The sequence below is a fragment of the Alosa sapidissima genome, chromosome 19 (genome assembly GCF_018492685.1).
Source record: "Alosa sapidissima isolate fAloSap1 chromosome 19, fAloSap1.pri, whole genome shotgun sequence".
Taxonomy (NCBI): domain Eukaryota; kingdom Metazoa; phylum Chordata; class Actinopteri; order Clupeiformes; family Clupeidae; genus Alosa; species Alosa sapidissima.
In genome coordinates, this window is record NC_055975.1 from 25,498,088 (window position 1) to 25,519,018 (window position 20,931).

At 45.6% G+C, this 20,931-nt stretch overlaps 1 protein-coding gene and 1 pseudogene across 2 annotated transcripts; both read left to right on the forward strand.

Annotated features, from left to right (window-relative positions):
• The first annotated feature begins 3,430 nt into the window (after window positions 1–3,430).
• Window positions 3,431–10,182, forward strand: LOC121692930 (keratinocyte-associated protein 3). 2 transcript variants are annotated; one of them, XM_042071980.1, is made up of 7 exons: window positions 3,431–3,596; window positions 4,007–4,191; window positions 4,394–4,453; window positions 4,985–5,185; window positions 6,879–7,010; window positions 8,561–8,647; window positions 9,243–10,182. In XM_042071980.1, exons 1-6 carry the CDS (start codon window positions 3,584–3,586, stop codon window positions 8,624–8,626), a joined length of 657 nt encoding a protein of 218 aa, XP_041927914.1. In that variant the 5' UTR covers window positions 3,431–3,583; the 3' UTR covers window positions 8,627–8,647; window positions 9,243–10,182. The 2 variants fall into 2 exon arrangements, with proteins under 2 accessions (XP_041927914.1, XP_041927915.1); XM_042071981.1 differs by having other exon boundaries at window positions 9,246–10,182.
• Window positions 10,183–11,581: 1,399 nt separating this feature from the next.
• LOC121692724 overlaps window positions 11,582–20,931 on the forward strand; it is a 23,526-nt pseudogene continuing 14,176 nt past the window's right edge.

The window sequence follows — 20,931 nt, forward strand, 5'->3', positions numbered from 1 at the left end:
CACTTGCTTGCAAACACACACACACACATACACACACAAACCATCAATTCTATACCACCCACCCCCTTCATGTGGTGAACACATCAGTGGGTAAATCTGCTGAACTGGACAGCAGAGCCAGGCTTCACCTAATTAGTGCCATTTGACTTCCTGTTTGTGTGTCTCTTCCCTGTCAGAGACCATCACCACAGTGCAGCTGTCGGACTGTTGGACTCAAGTGATACTCTTGACCATCGCCTCAGAGTTCAGATCTATTCGACTCAAGTGCTACCTCAAGTGCTACTTTTGACCATCACCTGCAGTGTTCAGAGCTATCTGACTCAAGTGATACTCTTGACCATCGCCTGCAGTGTTCAGATCTATCCTCTTGCCCATCGCCTCAGTGTTCAGATCTATCCTCTTGACCATCGCCTCAGTGTTCAGATCTATCTGACGCAGATCACTCCATGTTCAGATCTATCTGACGCAGATCACTCCGTGTGTGCAGATCACTCTGTGAAGAAACAAAATGGAGGCCAGAGGAGGTCTGGTTCTGGTTCTGGGCTGGATGCGTTTCAGAAGCTGCTGCCATTATGTCTTAGGGAAGGGATGTTAATCACACACACACACACACACACACACACACACACACACACACAAATGTGACTCATATATTGGTGTGCTCAGCGCAAGGGACATTAAATCATGTTCAAACTTTGCTGGGGTGGTGATGACTATGAACACTCTGTATAGTAATGTCTATGTGATGAGTCATTTGAGCAGTGACAGTGAACACATGTGACCCTTAGACTTAATGTTAAAAATAAGGAATAAAAAACAAACAAAAAGAGTGTTATAAAAACACTGCACCAGAAGAAAAAAAGACCAAACTCCCATCAAAGGAGTTTATAATTCATAGTGTTGCTGCTCCTAAATAATTCAGTCGTTGCACTCTGTGACCTATACTGTGTCTCCTCACTGCCGTTCCAAGTCCGAGATGATAGGCCTACATACTGCTGTTTGTTTGTCAGTAGCTCTTATCATCTCGATTCTCACATGGACTTGTGGCTGTCTAAAGACCCCAAAAAGCATTAATTTACTGTATTTTGGTTTTGTGTTATCTTAAGTTGCATGAATCTTCATTTGTGATATGGCTCATGGTTTGGTGATTGCATCTGCTGTTGTTGTTTTAGTTTGTCTGTGCCTTGCCCAAACTGTTTGACTTCCATTTCCACTTCGGTCTGACTGGAGACTCCTACACCAATCTATTGTTTGAAGATATTGCGCAATATTTTTAGTCTGTCAGATAGCCTCTCTCTATCACTTGAGGCATGGACTTGTGGCTGACCGTTAGTAATGTTTGCATATGTATATATTGGAACCTCGCCTGTTCTTCAATTGTTCCTCTATCTGTTTCACTTTCATGCGTGTTGTGAGTGTGTGTGTGTGTGTGTGTGTGTGTGTGCGCTTTGGGACTTTGGATGCCTCAACCCCTCCCTCATACACCTCTTATCTATGTAAAGATTAGCTCTGGACAAACACTGGACCTCTGCTCAACCCACAGTAACCAACAGCTAACCATGCCTGCAGACAGGATCTCACAGACAAACAGCAGTTGGCGGCGGTCTATTGGTAATCTAAACGGGCATCTCCGCTATGTTCACGGCAGGGAGTGATCCATCTCCCTTCTCCATACAGGACATATTACTTTACCAGTGAGAGGGAGGGCCAGGGAGTGTCAGCCATGGACAGGGAACGCAGTGTAATTTAACCATCCCCAGATGTAGGCATGCGTGTGTGTGTGCGTGTGTGTGTGTGTGTGTGTGTGTGAGAGAGAGACATAGAGAGAAAGAGAGTGGACGAGAGATAGGATCTGTGTGTGTGTATGAGAAAGAGAGAGACAGGGAAAGAATCTGTGTGTGTGAGAGATAGTGTGTGTGTGTGTGTCAGACCTAGTCTTATGTCAAGCACGAAGAGGAGGTACCACAGAAAGACAGCTGTCCTCAGGATTTTACACACATGTACAAAAACAGACCCACAGGCAGGTGTACGTGCATACACACACACACATATATACATGAAAACAGGCACACATAGACATGCATGCATATGCATACTTACACATGCATACAGAAACAGACTAATATGCAAAGTGCATTTTCTGCACAAACACACACACACACACACTTAAGATTGATATTTATGAGCACATGCTTGTCCTCACATAAAGAGACATGCACACTCACATGAAAAAAGCAACAAAACAGCACTTATACACACACACACAGTTTCATACACACATAAGCATGCAAACATGTGTGCAACTTTACACTGGGGGAATGGCAGTCTGCTTATTCATGAACATCTCTGTTTTCAGCAGATTTATGCCACTTACTGCATATTCATCTTCTCATTAGCTGGTGTTAACCTCTACTGGGGAGAAAAGCGGAGAAGCCAAACAATGAGGAATGTAAACCTGCTGGGATTTACGCTGTCAAAGTTCAAAGTCACGCTCAGTGAGCATGTCAGCACTTTGGAATTAATTATGCAAAACAAGCAAGAAATAATACTGAAGTTTCACTTTTTTTCCCCATTTTCTGGTGTGCAAGATGCGTGGTGTTTACAGTTACTTGAGAAAGTCGGCTGAAAGGATTCACTCTGTCTGTGCTTGTGTGTTTGCCACTAAAATACACATGAATCTCTCAGGGTTTCAGGTATACAGTTGACTGTGCAAATCTGGTCCTCATCTGGCTTTGCTCTGGCCCAATGCTGGTCCGGATATGGCCCAATGCTGGTCCTGATATGGCCCAATGCTGGTCCTGATATGGTCCAATGCTGACCTTGCTCTGGCCCAATGCTGGTCCTGATATGGCCCAATGCTAACCTTGTTCTGGACCAATGCTGGCCTTGCTCTGGCCGAATGCTGGTCCTGATATGGCCCAATGCTGGCCCTCATTTAGTCCATGACCGGTCCTAATCTTGCACGAATCCATTCCTGGGTGTTTGCTCCAAGTCAGGTAGCAACAGTATCACTAACAGACACAGGCTGTCCTATCCTTCTCTTTATGGCCATAGTAGCCTACTCTTTCCAGTTCACCACCAGGAACATGCACCAACTAGGCTATAATAACATGCTTTTAAGAAATCTGTTAATTTTTGCTCTTCCTGTTTTTCTCAAAAGCGATCTCTGCATGGTTTGGTGAGGCTGTACTCTGATCTCTTTACATAGCCTAATAGTCTGGTAATATCCCTTTTGATCGGTGTCATCAGATAAATCACACATAATTACTGCAATTAATGGAAGCTTCACTGTAAAATTGGCCAAAAGCTTGTGAATGCTGATGAATGAGAAACACTTGGTTGTAGCCTATGAAGGCTAGGACCAGACCGAAAACGAGGGTATGTATTATTAACATAGAATGACCTTTGTTTCGATGCTACCGCCCACTTCCGGCTCACAGGTAAAAAAAATGACGTCACACGGATGGTAACTCTAGGAAGGAAGGAGGCAAACACGTACAGATTTTAATGAAGTTTTTTATGGGATTACAAGTTACACCCAACACATTGAACAGCCCTGCGGTGATTTAAGTACGTTTTAGGCATGTGTGGCTTTGGTAAGTGTTAAACCGGACTGGATGATTTGCATTGAAAGTGTGGTTTATTTTGCAGTGTAAAAGTATCTTGCCCTAGCCTACGTTTCTTTCTTCATTCAACTACGGCCTTTCGCCTTGGCAGATACTCTGATTAATTATTCTGAGCTCTATTATTAAATAGTTCTTATTAATATGTAACATTAGATCTGCTTAAATTATTTTAAAAAAATGCCTAAAATAGCCTTGATTTCAACATCTTTTTTATTCTAAAGATGCTGAAATCAACATTTGTAGCAGGCCTGTTGTTGTTGCGGCTCTATAACACCTAACCGCTATAAACAACACTATGTAGGCTTGGTTTGGCTTGGCTTGGCCTACACGTTGGCTAGGTATCCGTAAAGGGGAATACGTTTTTCTTAATCCTGGGGCAGATAAAGAGAAGGGGCCGGGTTGGCTCATGAAGAAGGGGCTCATTCTCATCCTGGTCGGCCACATCAACTTCATCCTGGGAGCCATCGTGCATGGCAGCGTCCTGCGGCACATTTCCAAACCCAACAACGAGATCACCACAGAATTCACGGCAGCCAACATCATATCCGTGACCTCAGCACTGCTGGTGAGTGAAGTTATTATAGCCCACATCGCTAACACCACCGTTACACCTGTGAGATTGGCATCAGATCTAGTTATGAGTTTGATGAGAGAAACAAGGGGACCGTTTATGTTTTTGAATGGATAGTAGGACTTTTGTCAATTAAACTAAAAACAACCATGGAAAGAATAATTTCCCCCATATCGTTGCCTTCTCCATGTTCTAGAGCATCGCCTCTGGAATCATCGCGATATTGGTGTCAAGAAATGTGCCAGTTCGGAAACTGGTAAGCCCTTTTGATATTTCTTTACAAATCACACATTTTGAAATAAATAATATATTCCTGATCGAGTGGCGTTGTTGGTGTTACTGAACTTTTGCTCTGTTATTGTTTCAGAGCAATGAAGAGTAAGCAATGCAATAATTGATTTGGGTGTCAGTGTAATAAATAAGGGCCGTAGATATCGGTAGTCTTTAGAATGAGTCTGATACGAATATAGAATACATAAGTAAATGTCATCCCATACAAAAAGGAGTGTGTGTGTGTGTGTGTGTGTGTGTGTAGTTGTTTTAAGGTGGTTGCTGACCTCTACTGCCTCCTCTAGCACATAGGTCTGGTGGTGAGCTCTGCTGAATGCGCTGCTGTCTTGCGGCTTGCTGTGTGCGCGTGTGTGTGTGCGCGCGTGTGTGTGTTGTCATTGAAGTCTGCTGCGTCCTGTAGCACATAGGTTTTGTGGTCAGCTCTCTGTTGAAGGTGCTGCTGTATGTGATGCGTGCGTGCGTGCGTGCGGTCATTGATGTCTGCTGCGTCTTGTAGCACATAGGTCTGGTGGTCAGCTCTCTGCTGAATGCGCTGCTGTCTGCGGCGTGTTGCGTGGGGCTGCTGATAGCCATCAGTGTGACTGTGTCAGGAGACGGAGCTGGACTGATGAAGGGCTGCAAGAACGCCAGCGAGGTGCCAATCAACGCCCGCACACCCATCTTTGTGGAATGCCCCTTCGACACCACACGCATCTATGTGAGTCTCTCAAAACACACACACACACACACACACACACCTCTGTGGACTGTACCTTTAACTGTGCCCTCGACACACACACACACACACACACACACACACACACACACACACACACACACACACACACACACACACGTCTATGTCAGTCTCCAGAGCCGGACAGTAACGGGGTACATTTACTTGAGTACAGTACTTGAGTACAGTTTTGAGGGATCTGTACTTTACACGAGTATCATTTTTGGGGAGTACTCATGACTTTACTCAAGTACATTTGAGAGGCAAATAGTGTACTCTTTACTCCACTACATTTCTATCCATAACCGTGAGTATCCATTACTATTTCAAAAAAAAAAAAGGAAAAAAGAAAAATCTCGGAAACCCTCAATTTGTTGTTTCCCTCTCAAAAGTGATTGGATTGTGCAGGCGCCACTGATTGGGACATCAGCAATCACCTTCAGCTTTCCGCCAAAGTCAACTCCATGGTTAGATTTAGATAAGAGACGAAACCATGGACGAAACAATGGTTGAAGACGCAGCAGGTCCATCCCGGGAATGTGCCAAGCTGTGGCCCCACCTCGCCAGACTATTTCAATTTTCTGAACAAGTTAATGATCGTTTTTGCTTCAAGTGTTTCCATTACAAAATAGTATTTTGTATTTGAAATACGTATTTGAAATACATGTATTAGAAATACTGCCCATCCCTGGCAACATGGTAAAAAAATGAAAATGACTTGATTTTACTTTCAATTCCTTTTACATTCTCCAAGGTATTAACATTAAATTGTTTCATAACTCCATGTAGGATGTTTCTGTACATAAATGTAAGCACTGTAGGCAGTAGTAATGCAATATTTAGAAAATGTACTCTTGTACTCTTGATACTCAAGTACTTTTAAAAACAAGTACTTTAGTATTTTTACTTAAGTAGACATCTGACTGTTGTACTTTTACTTGTACTTGAGTAAAATTTAGCAAAGGGTATCTGTACTTTTACTCAAGTAATGAAGCTGTGTACTTTGTCCGCCTATGTCAGTCTCTCACTCACATACACACCCACACATCTCTGTGGACTGTACCTTCAACTGTGCCTTCGACACGCACACATGTCTATGTCAGTCTCTCACTCACATACACACCCACCTTCCACATACAGTACACCCACCTTCGACTGTACCTTCAACACGCGCACACGCACACACACACACACACACACACACACACACACACACACACACACACACACACACATCTGTGGTTAAAGGTTTTGGCACAAGCAGAGGTAATGACCTCAGTCCCAGACTAAACAAGCACTATTGAGATGCACAGTGCGTCTTCAAGCGTTATTAGCTTGGTTTGTTGCAATTAGCATTTGATTGATCACTCAAGGATGGCTGTTAGTACAAATTGATATCCTGTGTGTGTGTGTGTGTGTGTGAGAGAGAGAGCGCGCGAGCGAGCGAGGGAGGGAGAGGGAAAGACAGAAGCACAGAAAGAAAGAGGGATAGAGGGAGTGGAGAAAAGAGAGATATTAGAGGACACCAGAGGAGAGCAGAAGGTCAAACCCAGAGATTGTGTGTGTGTGTGTGTGCTCCTTGAGTTCAGGTGATAATCCGTGTGTGTAATGGTTTTGATGAATGGCTTGTCTTGCTGCCTCGCCTGTGCTCATCCGTCCTCGTCTCCTGTTGCAGGACACCACGATGGCCCTCTGGTTTCCCATGCTGTTCCTGGCGGCCCTGGAGGTCGCCTTGTCCGTCTGGTGCTTCGTCATCGGACTGACCCTCGGAGGCATTGGGCCCTGCGCTCGCATATACAGACTACAGGTATGGTGTGTATACACACACACACACACACACACACACACACACACACACACACACACACACACACACACGTCTATGTCAGTCTCTCACTCACATATACACCCACATCTCTGTGGAATGTATCTGCGCCTGTACCTTCAACACACACACACACACACACACACACACACGTCTATGTCAGTCTCTCACTCACATATACACCCACATCTCTGTGGAATGTATCTTCGCCTGTACCTTCAACACACACACACACGCCCTTCGTCATGCACTTGCAACTACAGACTACAGATAAGCCATCGGGTGACACACACACACACACACACACACACACACACACACTTCACTGCTTGTACCTACAAATTACAGGTAAGCCTACGCATGACACTCACATACTACAGGCACAGCAGAGCACCTCAGCTCTGGACTCTGATGGAGCATCCAGCTCTATTACACTTCTAACACCTGTAACCTCTCGGCCAGTTTCACTGACCACTGTGTGATACACGCATACAGTACTCCCCGCCCCCAAACACACACACTCATGCAATCGTCAACGTTGTAAAATGCAGAATTTAAGTGCAGTACAGATGCAACTAAAGGCCAGTAAAGGTTATATTCCGGTCTCCATAGCTGCTTTCAGACCTACGTGTAAGTCCGCATGTTCTGCGGATGTCAAGCAGTTGGACCCTATATCTGAACAACATAACAGGCTATTTGGAATTCCGAACTTAGCCGGCTCTTACACTACTCCCCTCTTAGTATTTCCGACGGACATCATGTAAATGAGCTTGTGTCTGTACGAAGCGAAGAACATTCGGAGACTCAGTTCATGTGCGTTGGTGTCGTTCACACATAATGTCCGCAGGTTAATCATATCTGAATCATCCGAGGGCCGGACCTCTGTTTGACAAAGATCCGCATATACTGCGGAGGTTGTGTCTGAAAGCAGCTCATGTTGCATTCCCTGCTGGCTGGCTTGTAGTGGAAGTCCTATTGAGTCATGCAGAGTCAGGAAACATCGGACTGACCAGGTCCGATCAGGAAGGGAAACATCAGATGTCTGCATTAAAATGCAAAGCCAGAGTTTTCAAATGAATATGGGGCCGACAGCGTTTTGAAATCATTCTGTTTCAGCAGCTCAGAAACACCTTAGTAGTGTAGATGAGACTAAATTGTAACAAATGTCAGATTCAAACAATAATGTAATAATGTGGATGTAGCCCCTCTCTCTCATATATACATACACACACACACACACACACACATACATACAAGACCTATATGGCTGGATGGAATGGTGTCCACACACACACACACACACAAGGCCTTAATGGATTGGCAGAATAATGTCCACACACACACACATGCACTCACACTCACACACCAGGTGGAATGGTGTACTCAGACATACACGCGCACACGCACTCATATACACACACACACACAAGGCCTTGATGGCTGGGTGGAATAGCATCCTCACACACACACACACACACACCTTAATGGCTGAGCGGAATAGTGTCCTAATGTAATCTCTTCCTCCTGACCAGTATGGGGATGAGGCGGAGGCTTTCACACCCAGCAGAAGGCCAGAAGGGACCACCGCCCAGGCATAGACAACGACCCTGGACAATGGGGTGAGACTCGTGTGTTATTTAGCACAAACACACACAATTAGTGCTAACCTTTAACACCTGCTTGATAGTTTCAGTGTGTTAGGAACCACTGTGTGTTGGTCACTGAGGCCAGTGTCAGAGCATGTGTACAAAGCTTGATGTGTCTGATTATGCAATCATGGATGCTTGAAGAGGCAGAGGTCAAATAAAATGGTCCCATAGTATCTATGTGTGCAGACCTTCAATTTATAGCATACTCTATTAACAAAAATCTGGTATGCCTATAACACATTTTAGATTAGATTAGATTGAACTGTATTGTCATTGTAGAGTACAAGTACAGAGACAACAACATGCAGTTAGCATCTAACCAGAAGTGCAAGAAATCAGAAAAAAAAGTAAACAGTAGTTTGGTAGTGACAGGTAGTGCAGTGTAAACAGTATATGACATATAGTGCCATGTAGACAGTAGTGTACAGTTAAGCAAGTGGTATGATTTAGAGTAAGGATATGTGCAGTGTATTAACAGTTAAGAGCAGAATAAATACAGTATATACAGTGTAGTAACAGTAACATTGTAAGAGCAGCAAAACATTTTTTATTTTGTCTCTCACAGCAGGAGTGGGATGATGATGATGATGAGCACACTAATCCTGACTGCTCCACACCATCCTGGACTACCATCCTTGTATGAGGTGTTTATAATCTCAGTGCTGAGGCAGGTTCTCCTACTGTCTCAGAAGTGCCATCATGTGTCCCGTCACATTTTAAACATTTTATGAAATATTTTTTATCTGTAGAAGAAATGTTTATTATAACAGCAGTTTTGTATTAATATGCTGGGACAAGATATGTCATATTACACAGCAGAAGCATACCTGCCTCTCAGTAAAGGGGTAAAGTATTATGCAGTACACAGAGCTCAAGATTCCATAAACTACCCAATTTACTGTTGATGTGAAAACCCTCCACTGTTCTGAAACATTTCTTAAGTTAATGGACAGCTGTTTGTCTGACAGCTCTCCACATGGCCAGCCTTGCCTCCTGAGGTCTAAAGTGCATTAAATCAGCCCTGCACATCAGTGGTGATGTGGGGAAGAGAGAGGGGGACGGGGGGGGGGGGGGGGGACGCGGACCAGCTTTGGGGGTTGGAGGTGGAGGGTTTTAGGCAAGCTTTTCCAATCTAGCCCTCCCATGTTAATCCTTAAGCGCTGAAAGGCCAAAATAAATATTGACATAAGGATGCGACTGACTGTCAAAACAAAGGGATTTCTCCAGGCCAGGGAACTTAATGCCCTCCCATACACTCCACGCCCTACCATACACTGTCTGCGCAAGGCCACCCGAGAGCCTTTTGGGTGCCCTCTGGACATAACTGAAGGAAATCAACATAATTACATGTGTATTTTATGAAGACCGTGCATTTCATTTAAGTTTTTGTATTGTGATTTTATATGTTAAATATCTGAAAATTAAGTACTGTATTCTGAAATCTGATTTTGCTTCAGTGGGCAAGAAAAAAAGTGCCCATATTTTAAAATAAAGAATACAAAATAGTTTATTTGGTAATGTTTTGTTGCAAATATATACATTTATTTAGGCACTTCATTTCCAGACAGAATTGTGGTAATGAAATACTACTTTTCTGTATAGGGGTATTTCATCTTCTACTGTATGATGGGAATGCTTTAGTGATTAGTATATGGTTCAGTGTTTTTTTGTGTGTGTAAATTGTGTCAAATCTAACTCAATTATAAAATTGTGGTAGCACAATTCAGGCACAATTCAGCACTTCAGGCAACTCTCGCACTGAGCCAAGGAAAATAAGTTAAAAACCCTTTATTTAAAGCTAGGGCATATAGTAAACGCCTTTTCTTCTAACTCAATTATATTTCAGTGCATGGTTTAGTCATTGTCTTTGCTGTTCCTGCCTCCTGACTGATTTTGCGCCTCTCTGGTCTGGTCCTGTGTGTGTGATAAAGCCAGCTGTAACGCCGCACTAACTCTACCGTTAGCGGTCGATAGCTATGCTATAATGCCACACATTATGCCAGCGCAGTGCTGGAGTTGAGTTTGGTGTGGTGTCAGTCTGGTCCGTTCCACTCTGGTTCCGGCCCTATTCTTTCCTCTGGCATTGTCACGCTGACCTGTTTCACTTCATTAGTCCTGGCCCATTGTCTCCCCCATCCTTCCAGTCTGGACTTATAAAGGCTTCCTATCTCTGCTGCTGTTTTATGAATTATATACATTTGTCTGTGTTTTCTGTCACTGTGTGTGTATGTATGGTAATAGGCTACTAATACTGTATTGTATCAGTGCCCGCCCTAGTGCCCATACAGTGAAATATACAGTTTTTTTCTAATTCCTTATTTGAAATGTGGAGCAACCTTGGCATATTCATGAATCCTGTCATGTGTTTGGCATATTTTGGATGGTAACGGATAGTAACTTGTGTCCAGGAATAATTTGTTTCTATTTGATCATACTGTACTTGTTAACTTGGTGAACAATCATCATCAAAAGAAAATTATGATAAACACAGTTGTTACAAGTTAAAGTTTTGGAAATGGAAATTCACTATAATGTGAAATTGTATTAAATAAAACAAATTGTTGACGTTTCATTATAATACTAACGTAAACAATCTTACAAATCAAATTGTAGCCTACAAGTGCGAGTTAATGTATCTGTTTGTTCAAGACGCCCGCATTCTGCGTATTACTTAACAGTTCCAATAATAACAAGCACACACCTGTCAGTCAGATCCTATGGCAAGTAGGCTTCAAATTGATTTTATTTTACATATGGAATATAACGCACAAATCGCGGTGCGCATCCTTTCTCTCCCGCAGACATGCGCCGTGGGCAGAAGGTGGGGCGTATCAGAACGGGAGGGGGAGTTTCGGTTGGGAATATGCAAAGCAACTACCTCCTCCACTCGGCTGTTACCGTTCATGTGCGTCTGTTCCTGCCTGGGTCGGGTGGGCACTTGGCTCTTCGTATCTCCGTAAACCAACGTGTAGAGTTGTTTTTAATGCGTTTAATGCATTTGGAAGGCTTGCAGGGACCAGCAGACTTGCACTGAGCGATCGTATGCGAAGGAAAAATAAACGGGACCTGCAGAAAGGAATCAGACAAGGGGACTGGGCTTATTTTGCCAGAGCAACAGCGGCAAACACAGTAGCAGAGTGAGCAAGTCACGTCTCCAGCACACCAGCCAGTAAAAGGTGAAGTTTCCTTCTTTTTTGTATTTCAAATAACATTTTAAGTGTTGCTGCAAGGTGTGCGCATGATATTGGTCTATCAACACTTTCCCAAATTAAAAAGAACAGATTTGGTTTTATGAAATCAATTAAGTTTGCTACCTTATGGCACTCGTTAGGTCAACATTCAGACGTAAAGTCGCTGGTGTCATTCGTGGAAATTGTGAGTGCCGGTTTTAGTAACGCTACATCAGCGAGGTTTATGGCAACATTGTAATTAGCAATTTCCTGTTGGTTAAGGTAGCCTAATATAAATGTATATTTTCAATTAGTATAACTGAAGAAGTAGTGTAATTTTAAAATGTACCCCCACCTTTGTTGATGCAGCCTAATCCCTGTTGTATAATGTTCTACACTGCACCGGCGTCTCCAAGGAAGCGTGTACTTAGGTTACATTTCAGTCAATTTGCTGCGAGTGGTGTTCTGCTGCAGGAGCGGTGTGAGAAATTCCGGCTGCACGTTAGATGGTCCATCAAGCTCACACAGACGTGTGGCGAGGGGGGATGGGATATGGTTTTGCGTTACTTGGGATTATTTGATTGAAAACTCATTAAACATAGCCTATTAGACATAAGAAAGACTCATAAAAGGATGGGATTGTAAGAAGGGCGTGTTCGGTTTAATGCTGATCTCGGAGAGAAGGTAGTAGCCTATCCCCGGCGATTTCATTTTATGCGGTGTAACAACCTGGGCTGTCGTGCATGACAGAAGCAAATAGCTGATGAAAAGAAAGAAAAGTGAAAACCTTCGGATTTTATCGCTTCATGTTTGCCCGTAGGTGCGATGTCTCATGTAGGCTAATATGTGTTCTGAGAAGATAGCCGTCTAGTTTACTCATGGAAACTACTGACATACATCTTTTTGTCACATCTTTTCCTTTGCGTTAGTATTTACCCAGGTGCCTTAAATGCTGAACTCAAGCTGCTAGGTAAAGGGTGCATGCATGCTTATCCAGGACTCCGAATATCCAGGAGTGCTCTCAGACTTTAGTCTTAACAACCCATTACTGTTGTAGAACATATAATTCATGCATATATTAATTGGCAGTTGAGGATGCATGCTACTTATCCTGAAGCTGAAGTAGTAGAGAAAGGTTTTGTGCAAGGAATATGCATAGTACTAAAATGTCTTGCGTCTCCTGTAGTGTGTAGGCTCCTTTATGGTTTTGCTTGGAAAGATTTGCTAAATAAATGAATACATGTAAATAAGAAACATTCTGGAGCTGTACTACTGAAACTATACTGAAGTTGTTACTACACAGACCCATTTGAGTGGCAGGGTAAGTGATTTACTTAATGTTTTAATCTGGTGTGTTCGCAGGGACGGGTGAATGCACCTGTGCTACAGTTACCTTGTCAGACCAGTAGCCGTCTGCGCGGGTTTGCCTACGTCTGACGGAGGAGAGGAGGCGTAGCGTGAATGTGAGGAGAGGCCGCCGGGTGGTTTGGCCGGCTGATCAAAGCTCTGCAGTGGGCACTGACCCAAGAGAGCGACGGGTCTGCCAGCAGGGAGCGGAGGGAGGGAGGGAACGCCAGCCAGCCAGACTTCGATCCACCCGGGGCCCCGTCAGGCTCCCTGGAGACCCCATGAGCTGGAGGCAGGGCCCCCTGAGGGGGCTGGCAGCCTCGCGTCCCACCCCAGAGAGTCTGAGCTCCCTGCCCCGCCGGTATACTGGTGACACTGGATGTCGAGAGGATTAACCCCACCCCACCCCATCACCACGACAACACGTCCGACACCTCTGCAGTAGCTGACCTCTTGTTACCTGGTTACCCAGGTCGTGACCCAGAGATGCCCCCCTGGCAAGCTGTGCCCTGTAGCCCCGCGTGGGGACATGGCACCAGCCGTGAATGGGTGCCCATGCACGTGCCCGCACCGACACCTCCACGCCTGCTGGGTGCGCTGGTGCTTGGCGTCCTGCTGTTGAGCACCAGCTGTGGTGCCATCCACTTAGACGCGGCGCAGAGCCACAGCACCTTCACCTGCGAGCCCATCGGCCTGCGCATGTGCCAGGACCTGCCCTACAACACCACCTTCATGCCCAACCTGCTCAACCACTACGACCAGCAGACTGCCGCTCTGGCCATGGAGGTAAGGAAGGGGGGGTATCAGTGTGTATAAGTGTAAGTATAATTGGGGGCAGTCGTGGCCTACTGGTTAGCACTTCGGACCTGTAACCGGAGGGTTGCCAGTTCGAACCCCGACTAGTAGGCACGGCTGAAGTGCCCTTGAGCAAGGCACCTAACCCCTCACTGTTCCCCGAGCGCCGCTGTTGATGCAGGCAGCTCACTACGCCGGGATTAGTGTGTGCTTCACCTCACTGTGTGTTCACTGTGTGCTGAGTGTGTTTCACTAATTCACGGATTGGGATAAATGCAGAGACCAAATTTCCCTCACGGGATCAAAAGAGTATATATACTTATACTTATACTTATACTTGTATAAGTATATATACTCTTTTGATACCGTGAGGGAAATTTGGTCTCTGCATTTATCCCAATCTGTGAATTACTGAAACACACTCAGCAAACAGTGAGGTGAAGCACACACTAATCCCGGCGCAGTGAGCTGGCTGCTACAACAGCGGCGCTTGGGGAGCAGTGAGGGGTTCAAGGCACCTAACCCAAGGCTTTAGCCGTTCCTACTGGTCGGGGTTGCCCCAACGGCTGTGGTGGTTGGTTTGAAGAATTAACTTGAATGCAACCGTTTTTAACAAATTAGCACAGCGTGGTTATGATGCTAACCAGATTTAAGCACAATTTAGTACAACCTGGAAAATCATTGTGTGGTGGTCAATGTTGATATTGTGGTGGGCTGCCACAAATAAGTCAATGTATGGGAAACACTGGAATGGGAGATGCTTCTTCGCTCTTTCATCCGGGAACATGTCTGGCAGTAATATGTTCTCTGTGGTCTAATAGTGACCGCCTAAAACAGTAGATTTCAGACAATAGTCACTGTGTGTTTGGGATCCTACAGACATGCCTGTGTGCTCTGACATCTGCTTGTGTGTGTGTGTGTGTGTGTGTGTGCAACCATCAGTTCTGTTTTTCTGGTGGTGGTCTTTGCTTGGTGTGTCATCATCAGACATTTTGCAGAGTGTCCTCTTTATAGTATCTCTAGAATGGAATGGGGGCAGTCAACTCAACATCAGAAAATACAAATGTAAACAGAACAGCTTCTCCAACTCAAATTCCATTTTGGTACACAGGCAGCACTACTGATAGCCAGTGTTGGGAATGTTACTTTAAAAAAGTAATTAGTTATAGTTACTCACTACTTGTTCCAAAAAGTAACTGAGTTAGTAACTGAATTACTCTATGATAAGAGTAACTCGTTACCAGGGAAAGTAACTAATTGCGTTACTGTTAAAAAACCAAAGTTGCTATATGTCAAAGAATTTGGATTTTTTTAGCAGTTCTGAGCAGCCAGTTGAAATGAGTAGAACAGACAGGTGTTTGTAGGCTACATAACTTTCAATATTTATTAGATAGATAGATAGATAGATAGATAGATAACTATAGATACTTTATTGATCCCCAAGGGGAAATTCAAGATAGCCTATTGCACATCGACAGACCTACGGTTGACTTCAGCCTGTGTCATAGGTTTTTGTTGTGAGGCAGAAAGATCTAGCTTTTGCTGCTTGTAGGACTTTGCTCCGAGTCCTTCTTTGCTAGTGGATGGTGAGCTATCATCTGTGGTGGAGGTATCAGTGTTTTTGGCCACTAGCTTTAGATGCGTGTGTGAGATGCTTCATTAAATTAGAGTTGCTTACAACGGATGTCGACTAAGTCTTCGCTCCTGGACATAATGTACACATTACATGCACGTTCTTGCCTTTGACCACAATGAATTTGAAGTAGTGCTTATATCTCCACCTTGAAAATGCCAACTTTTCATCGGATTGCTCCAGACCTCTAGCCTGGAAAATCCAGACCCTGATAATCTAGAAAGATTAAGGAACTGGCAAAGAGCAATGTACTGGCCCAACTCGAGGGGCGGCAACAAGCATGCATTTAAAAATCTCACTGCACGCAATTGGATAAAACTAGACCATGTTTACTCTGAATGATTTCGGACTTTGACGCAATTGGATAACAAAACGACCAATGTATACTGTCCACCAATGTTGCAGCACTGTCTTCATCAGTTTAGCTGGTTCCCCGGAACGTTGGGATAAAAGTAACGTGCATCATTGCTCTTTGCCAGAGTGTCTCGCAGAGACCATTCCATTGTGCTCTCGCGAGAACTCTGGATTTCGAGGGTACCAGACCTCTGCTGTTTTGTCGAATCTCTATTTTAGCTGCTGCGTGGTGTGTGTGTGTGTGTGTGTGTGTGTGTGTGTAAAAACACTGGCGTAATTAGCTTAATTACGTCGTTATTAACCCACCTCCTCACTAGCTGTGAGCCAGGGGTGTGTTCGGAATACACAGTTTATTCAATCAATGCATAGTAACGCACCACATGTAACGTCCAGTAACGTTAACGGCGTTGTAACGGCAGGAAAAGTTATTAGTTAGATTACCCCGTTACTGAAACAATAACGTCGTTACCTAACGCCGTTCTTTTAAACGGCGTTATTCCAAACACTGCTGATAGCAGAACGTGTTTTGGAGAGTTTGACATTTTCATTCTGCCTCAGGTAATGATGAACATTAGCCTGTGTACATAACACACAGATACAACCCACATATCAGGGCCGGATCAGGGCCACATTATGGCCGCATCAGGGCCACAGCAGGCTGGTTTTTCTCCAGATTAAGCGGCCATCTGAGTCTGTCATCTGTCTCCTCTCTAGCATCCCCTCTCAAACACCCAGATTGACCTTGACGCGACCACAACTGTGATGGCTTGTGTGTGTGTATGTGTGTGTGTGTTGACTGACATCTGTGTGTGTGTGTGTGTCAGTATTCTTGTCCTACATTATGTACATGTCCACATGGGAACCACCTACCAATCTCCACAAGCTCTCTCTGACCTGTAATATGGATGGATGGAGGAGTGTAGGCGATTGCTTTCACTGACTTGTGGCGTGGGTGGGTGGGAGTGCAGGTGGGTGACTCCTCTCACCGACCTGTGCTTGGGTGGGTGGGTGAGTGAGTGCTCTCTCTGCATTACAGTGTGGGTGCATGGATGCATGGGGGGGGGGGGGGGGGGGGTGAACAGCACATCTCCACCCTCATAGCTCCACCCTCATAGCTCCAGCCAGACTTGCTCCCTTGTGAATTCTGTAGACGGCATTTTTTATTTCCATGTTTGCTTCATAGACTGTAAAAAATATGCTTCTTCATACCATATGTATTATTCACATGGATAATTGGTGAAATCTGCTTCTTGTTTTTGATCAAAGCTACATCGAGATCTAGTTTTTAGCCTACCCGTTTATTTGAAGCGTAAACAGAGAGAGGGATTGAGTGAGCATGTTGGTAATTGTGGCCATGGGAATAGTTAAGTTGAAGTTCAGTTGATTTAAACTTGGACTATTTTAGACCTAATTACAGTTAAATCCCCCGAGATTCACAAACATAATCCATGTAATCAGTAGCCATGGAAGATCCAGCCGAACGGCACAGAACTGGCTAAAATAGCAGGAGAGAGTCAAAATAAATCGCAGCGCATAAAATAAGATGTCTCCGTAATCGCTAAACACAAGAGACGCCAGTAATTCAGTGATGTGTTAACTATCCTCCAGGAGACTGACCCCACTTTCAGATGGAACAAATCTACTGAGGAGTGGGAGTCGACATGTCGCTGTTTTAATCTCCACGGCAACCCAACCAGAGCTTGGCGGGAGTTGAAACTGACTGCACCTAATGTAGTTTATGATGTGAATATCACACCACTACATTTTTCCCATGGGATGATTTTAATTGAATAAATAAGTTAGCCTTGGTGCTGCTCGTGCAAAACAGAATAATTAATGCTTTAGGGACAGTGTGTGTGTGTGTGTGTGTGTGTGTGTGTGTGTGTGTGTGTGTGCGCGCGCCATATATAGTAACAGCGGGCAACTCTAGATTGGCTTTGGCTCTGAACTGGCCAGCATCTCCTGCTAGTGTCTGGGCAAGTGCCGCAGTAACTATGGGGAGTGTGTGAAGCATGTTATCATATACCCTGTAGCACTGTGTGTTAGCATCACTGATGCACTAGCAGAGGAGGAGGACTAACATGTTTACATGCATTTAAAAAGTTCAGTTTTGGTCGGTCTAACACAACAGCGACGCATCATAGTAAATGTACTGATAGAGGCCCTGTAGCTCTGTGTGCTAGCATCGCTATGTAAACGTACTGATAGAGGCCCTGTAGCACTGTGTGCTAGCATCGCTATGTAAACGTACTGATGGAGGCCCTGTAGCTCTGTGTACTAGCACTAGCTGATGCACTAGCTGACCTCTGTGGAGGAGGACTAGGCTGGACTGGACTGGACTGAAGCCCTGGCAGTCTGTGCTGGCAGAGATGGAGATCTGTTAAAAGCCCATTTCTCCCCCTCATACAGCGCAGGCAGGAGGATGGATGGGTGGGTGGGTGGGGGGGGGGGGGGGTGTAGGTGCGGAGCGGGTGGGTGAGCAGGCTGGCAGGCAGGCAGGAGGATGGATGGGTGGGTGGTTGGGGGGGGGTGTAGGTGCGGAGCGGGTGGGTGCGTGTGCGGATGAGGGAGCGGGCAAGCGAGTGGGTGAGCAGGCGGGCAGGCAGGCAGACGGATGGACTGACAGACAGGCGCTAATGGTGCCAGCTGGTTATTCAGCACCACTAACTGGCTCCTAATCTGCTGTGTGGCCTACAATGGGGGGATTGATCAGCACGGAGAGAGGGAGAGAGAAAAGGGAAGAGAGAGAGGGAGCGAGAGAGGGTAAGGAGGAAAGAAAGGATGAGACAGAGGGGTTCCCATTCTCCCACCCATTCCCATTCTTGAATTTCCCCTGGGGATCAATAAAGTATCTATCTATCTATCTATCCTTCCCTCCCTCCCTCCCTCTCTCTCCTCCCTCTTTCCCTCTCTGTCTCCTTTCTTTCCTCTCTCTCCTCCCTCTCTCCCTCCCTCTTTCCCTCTCTTTCTGCTGCAGTCAATTAAGTCTCAGTGGAGGGCAATAGCACCCAACCCACGCTCTCTGATCTCTCTCTGTGTGTGTGTGTGTGTGTCAGTGTCAGGTCTCTGTGGGTTGGAACAGCATCCTAGGTCACGTGAGGTGGGAGGGGGGGCCGGTGTGTGTGTGTGTGTGGCAGAGGTGGTAGGCTCCACCTCCCAATCTCTTCTGTTCCAACTGTGGTGTGTGTGTGTGTGTCCTCACCCCTCCCTTTCCCCATGGATGTATGTAACATCACTCCAGGGACGTGGTGTGTGTGTGTGTGTGTGTGTGTGAAACCAGAGATAGGAACGGGGACCAGCACTTCTTGTCTTACCCCTCCCCCTACCCTGTGCTCGCAGAGAAGTGACAGAAGCGTGTGTGTGTGTGTACGTGTGTGTGTGTGTACGTGTGTGTGTGTGTGTGTGTGTGCGTGCGCGGTGTGTGTGTGTGTGTGTGTGTGTGTGTGTGTGTGTGTGTGTGTGTGTGTGTGTGTGTGTGTGTGTGTGTGTGTGTGTGTGCGCGCTGTGTGTGTGTACGTGTGTGTGTGTGTGTGTGTGTGTGAGACGTGTGTGTGTGTGTGTGTGTGTGTGTGTACCACGCCTTTTCCATCCTTACCGAATAGGGAAGAACAGGTTCACCGCTCCGGTCACAATGTGTTTTTGTCTGACATCCGTACGCACGTCTCAGGCTTGCTGGAGAGAGCAGTGTGTGTCCGTTCAGTGTGTGTGTCTGTTCAGGAGAGGAAAAGAAGGAAGCGTCTCATTAGCTGCAGTTTGTGTCCAGTCCCACTGACCGTCTCTGCAGGCTGTCCTGCACATCGCTGTCCTCTTCAGCGTCTTGGCAGCGATGTCCGGGGGCGATTATGTGAAGAGCTCGCGGCACATAACTGTGGGAAACGCTTGGCTTCATTGGTATTTTTGACGCGGCTGTTTACAAAAGAATGTTGCTTTTCTGCTTCATCTCCAGGCTGGACTGTTTGCCTTGTGAAGAAGACACAGCTGCCGTCTCAACTCCATTTAAAATAAATAAATAAATAAATAAATAAAAATATTACCTCCAGCATTTTGTGGAGATGTATGAGAAATACAAAGTTCGTAAGCACAAGCTCGCCTGAGCTGAGCGAACAGGGATACTGAGCGACGTTGGTGAATAACTAAAGTCAAGGTCGTTATTGGGGGTCTTTAGATTTGTGTGGATCTGAAATGTATGAGCGGGAGATTAGCGGAATCTCCGCTGAAGGAATAAAATGCGTAAATATAGGTTATCCGTGTCTTATGTTCTTAGGCTGAGCTGGACTCATGACCTGCGGGTTTCGGGAGGGAAGAAAGAGGCTCATTTTCTTGGCCCTGATCTGCTTGTTCACACGCAAAAGCCGCAAAGCTGCAAACCCCCGAGAGCCCTTTGCTCCCGACTGCCCCATGCAATCGCCGCAGATAGTGTCAACAAAAGGAGAGATCAGGGAGAGTGGACAAAAGAAAATATCAGCACATTGAAAATGCCTTGAATTAGACAACCATTCATTTGTCCAGCAGCCCCTACAAACTTACACTCTCTCTCTCTCTCTCTCGCTCTCTCTCTCTCTCTCTCTCTCTCTTGTTCTCATAGTGCTATCAGCAGCACGTGGCGAACATTCATTTCCTCTCGTGGAAATATTATCCCCAAACTAAACCTGCTTAAGCCTGATGTTGCGACAGAATCTCCGCTGCTTTCAAACTCCCTCTCGGCAGCCTGGCCTCTCTCCATCGGCCGAGATGTGTGTCTCTCTGTGTGTGTGTAAGTGTAATGGGTGTGTGTGTGTTGGCGTGACCCGTGCGTAACCTCCTGGTCGCAGACGCCTTGGGGTGCTGCGCTGGCTGTCTGCGCTGGGTAGTGCGTGGCCCTGGCGTGGGCAGAGAGTGGCACAGACGAAGGGTGGCGTGGCGTGGCGTGGCGTGACTGATGGCCAGGGTGACAGTGCTGGTCTGGGACTGCCAGT

Bases quoted from the DNA above. Each gene is read 5' to 3' on its own strand.
- LOC121692930 (XM_042071980.1), top strand. The intron at 4,454-4,984 runs GTAAGCCCTTTT...TGCGTCTTGTAG, and splicing joins ATGTGCCAGTTCGGAAACTG to CACATAGGTCTGGTGGTCAG. The intron at 7,011-8,560 runs GTATGGTGTGTA...CCTCCTGACCAG, and splicing joins CTCGCATATACAGACTACAG to TATGGGGATGAGGCGGAGGC.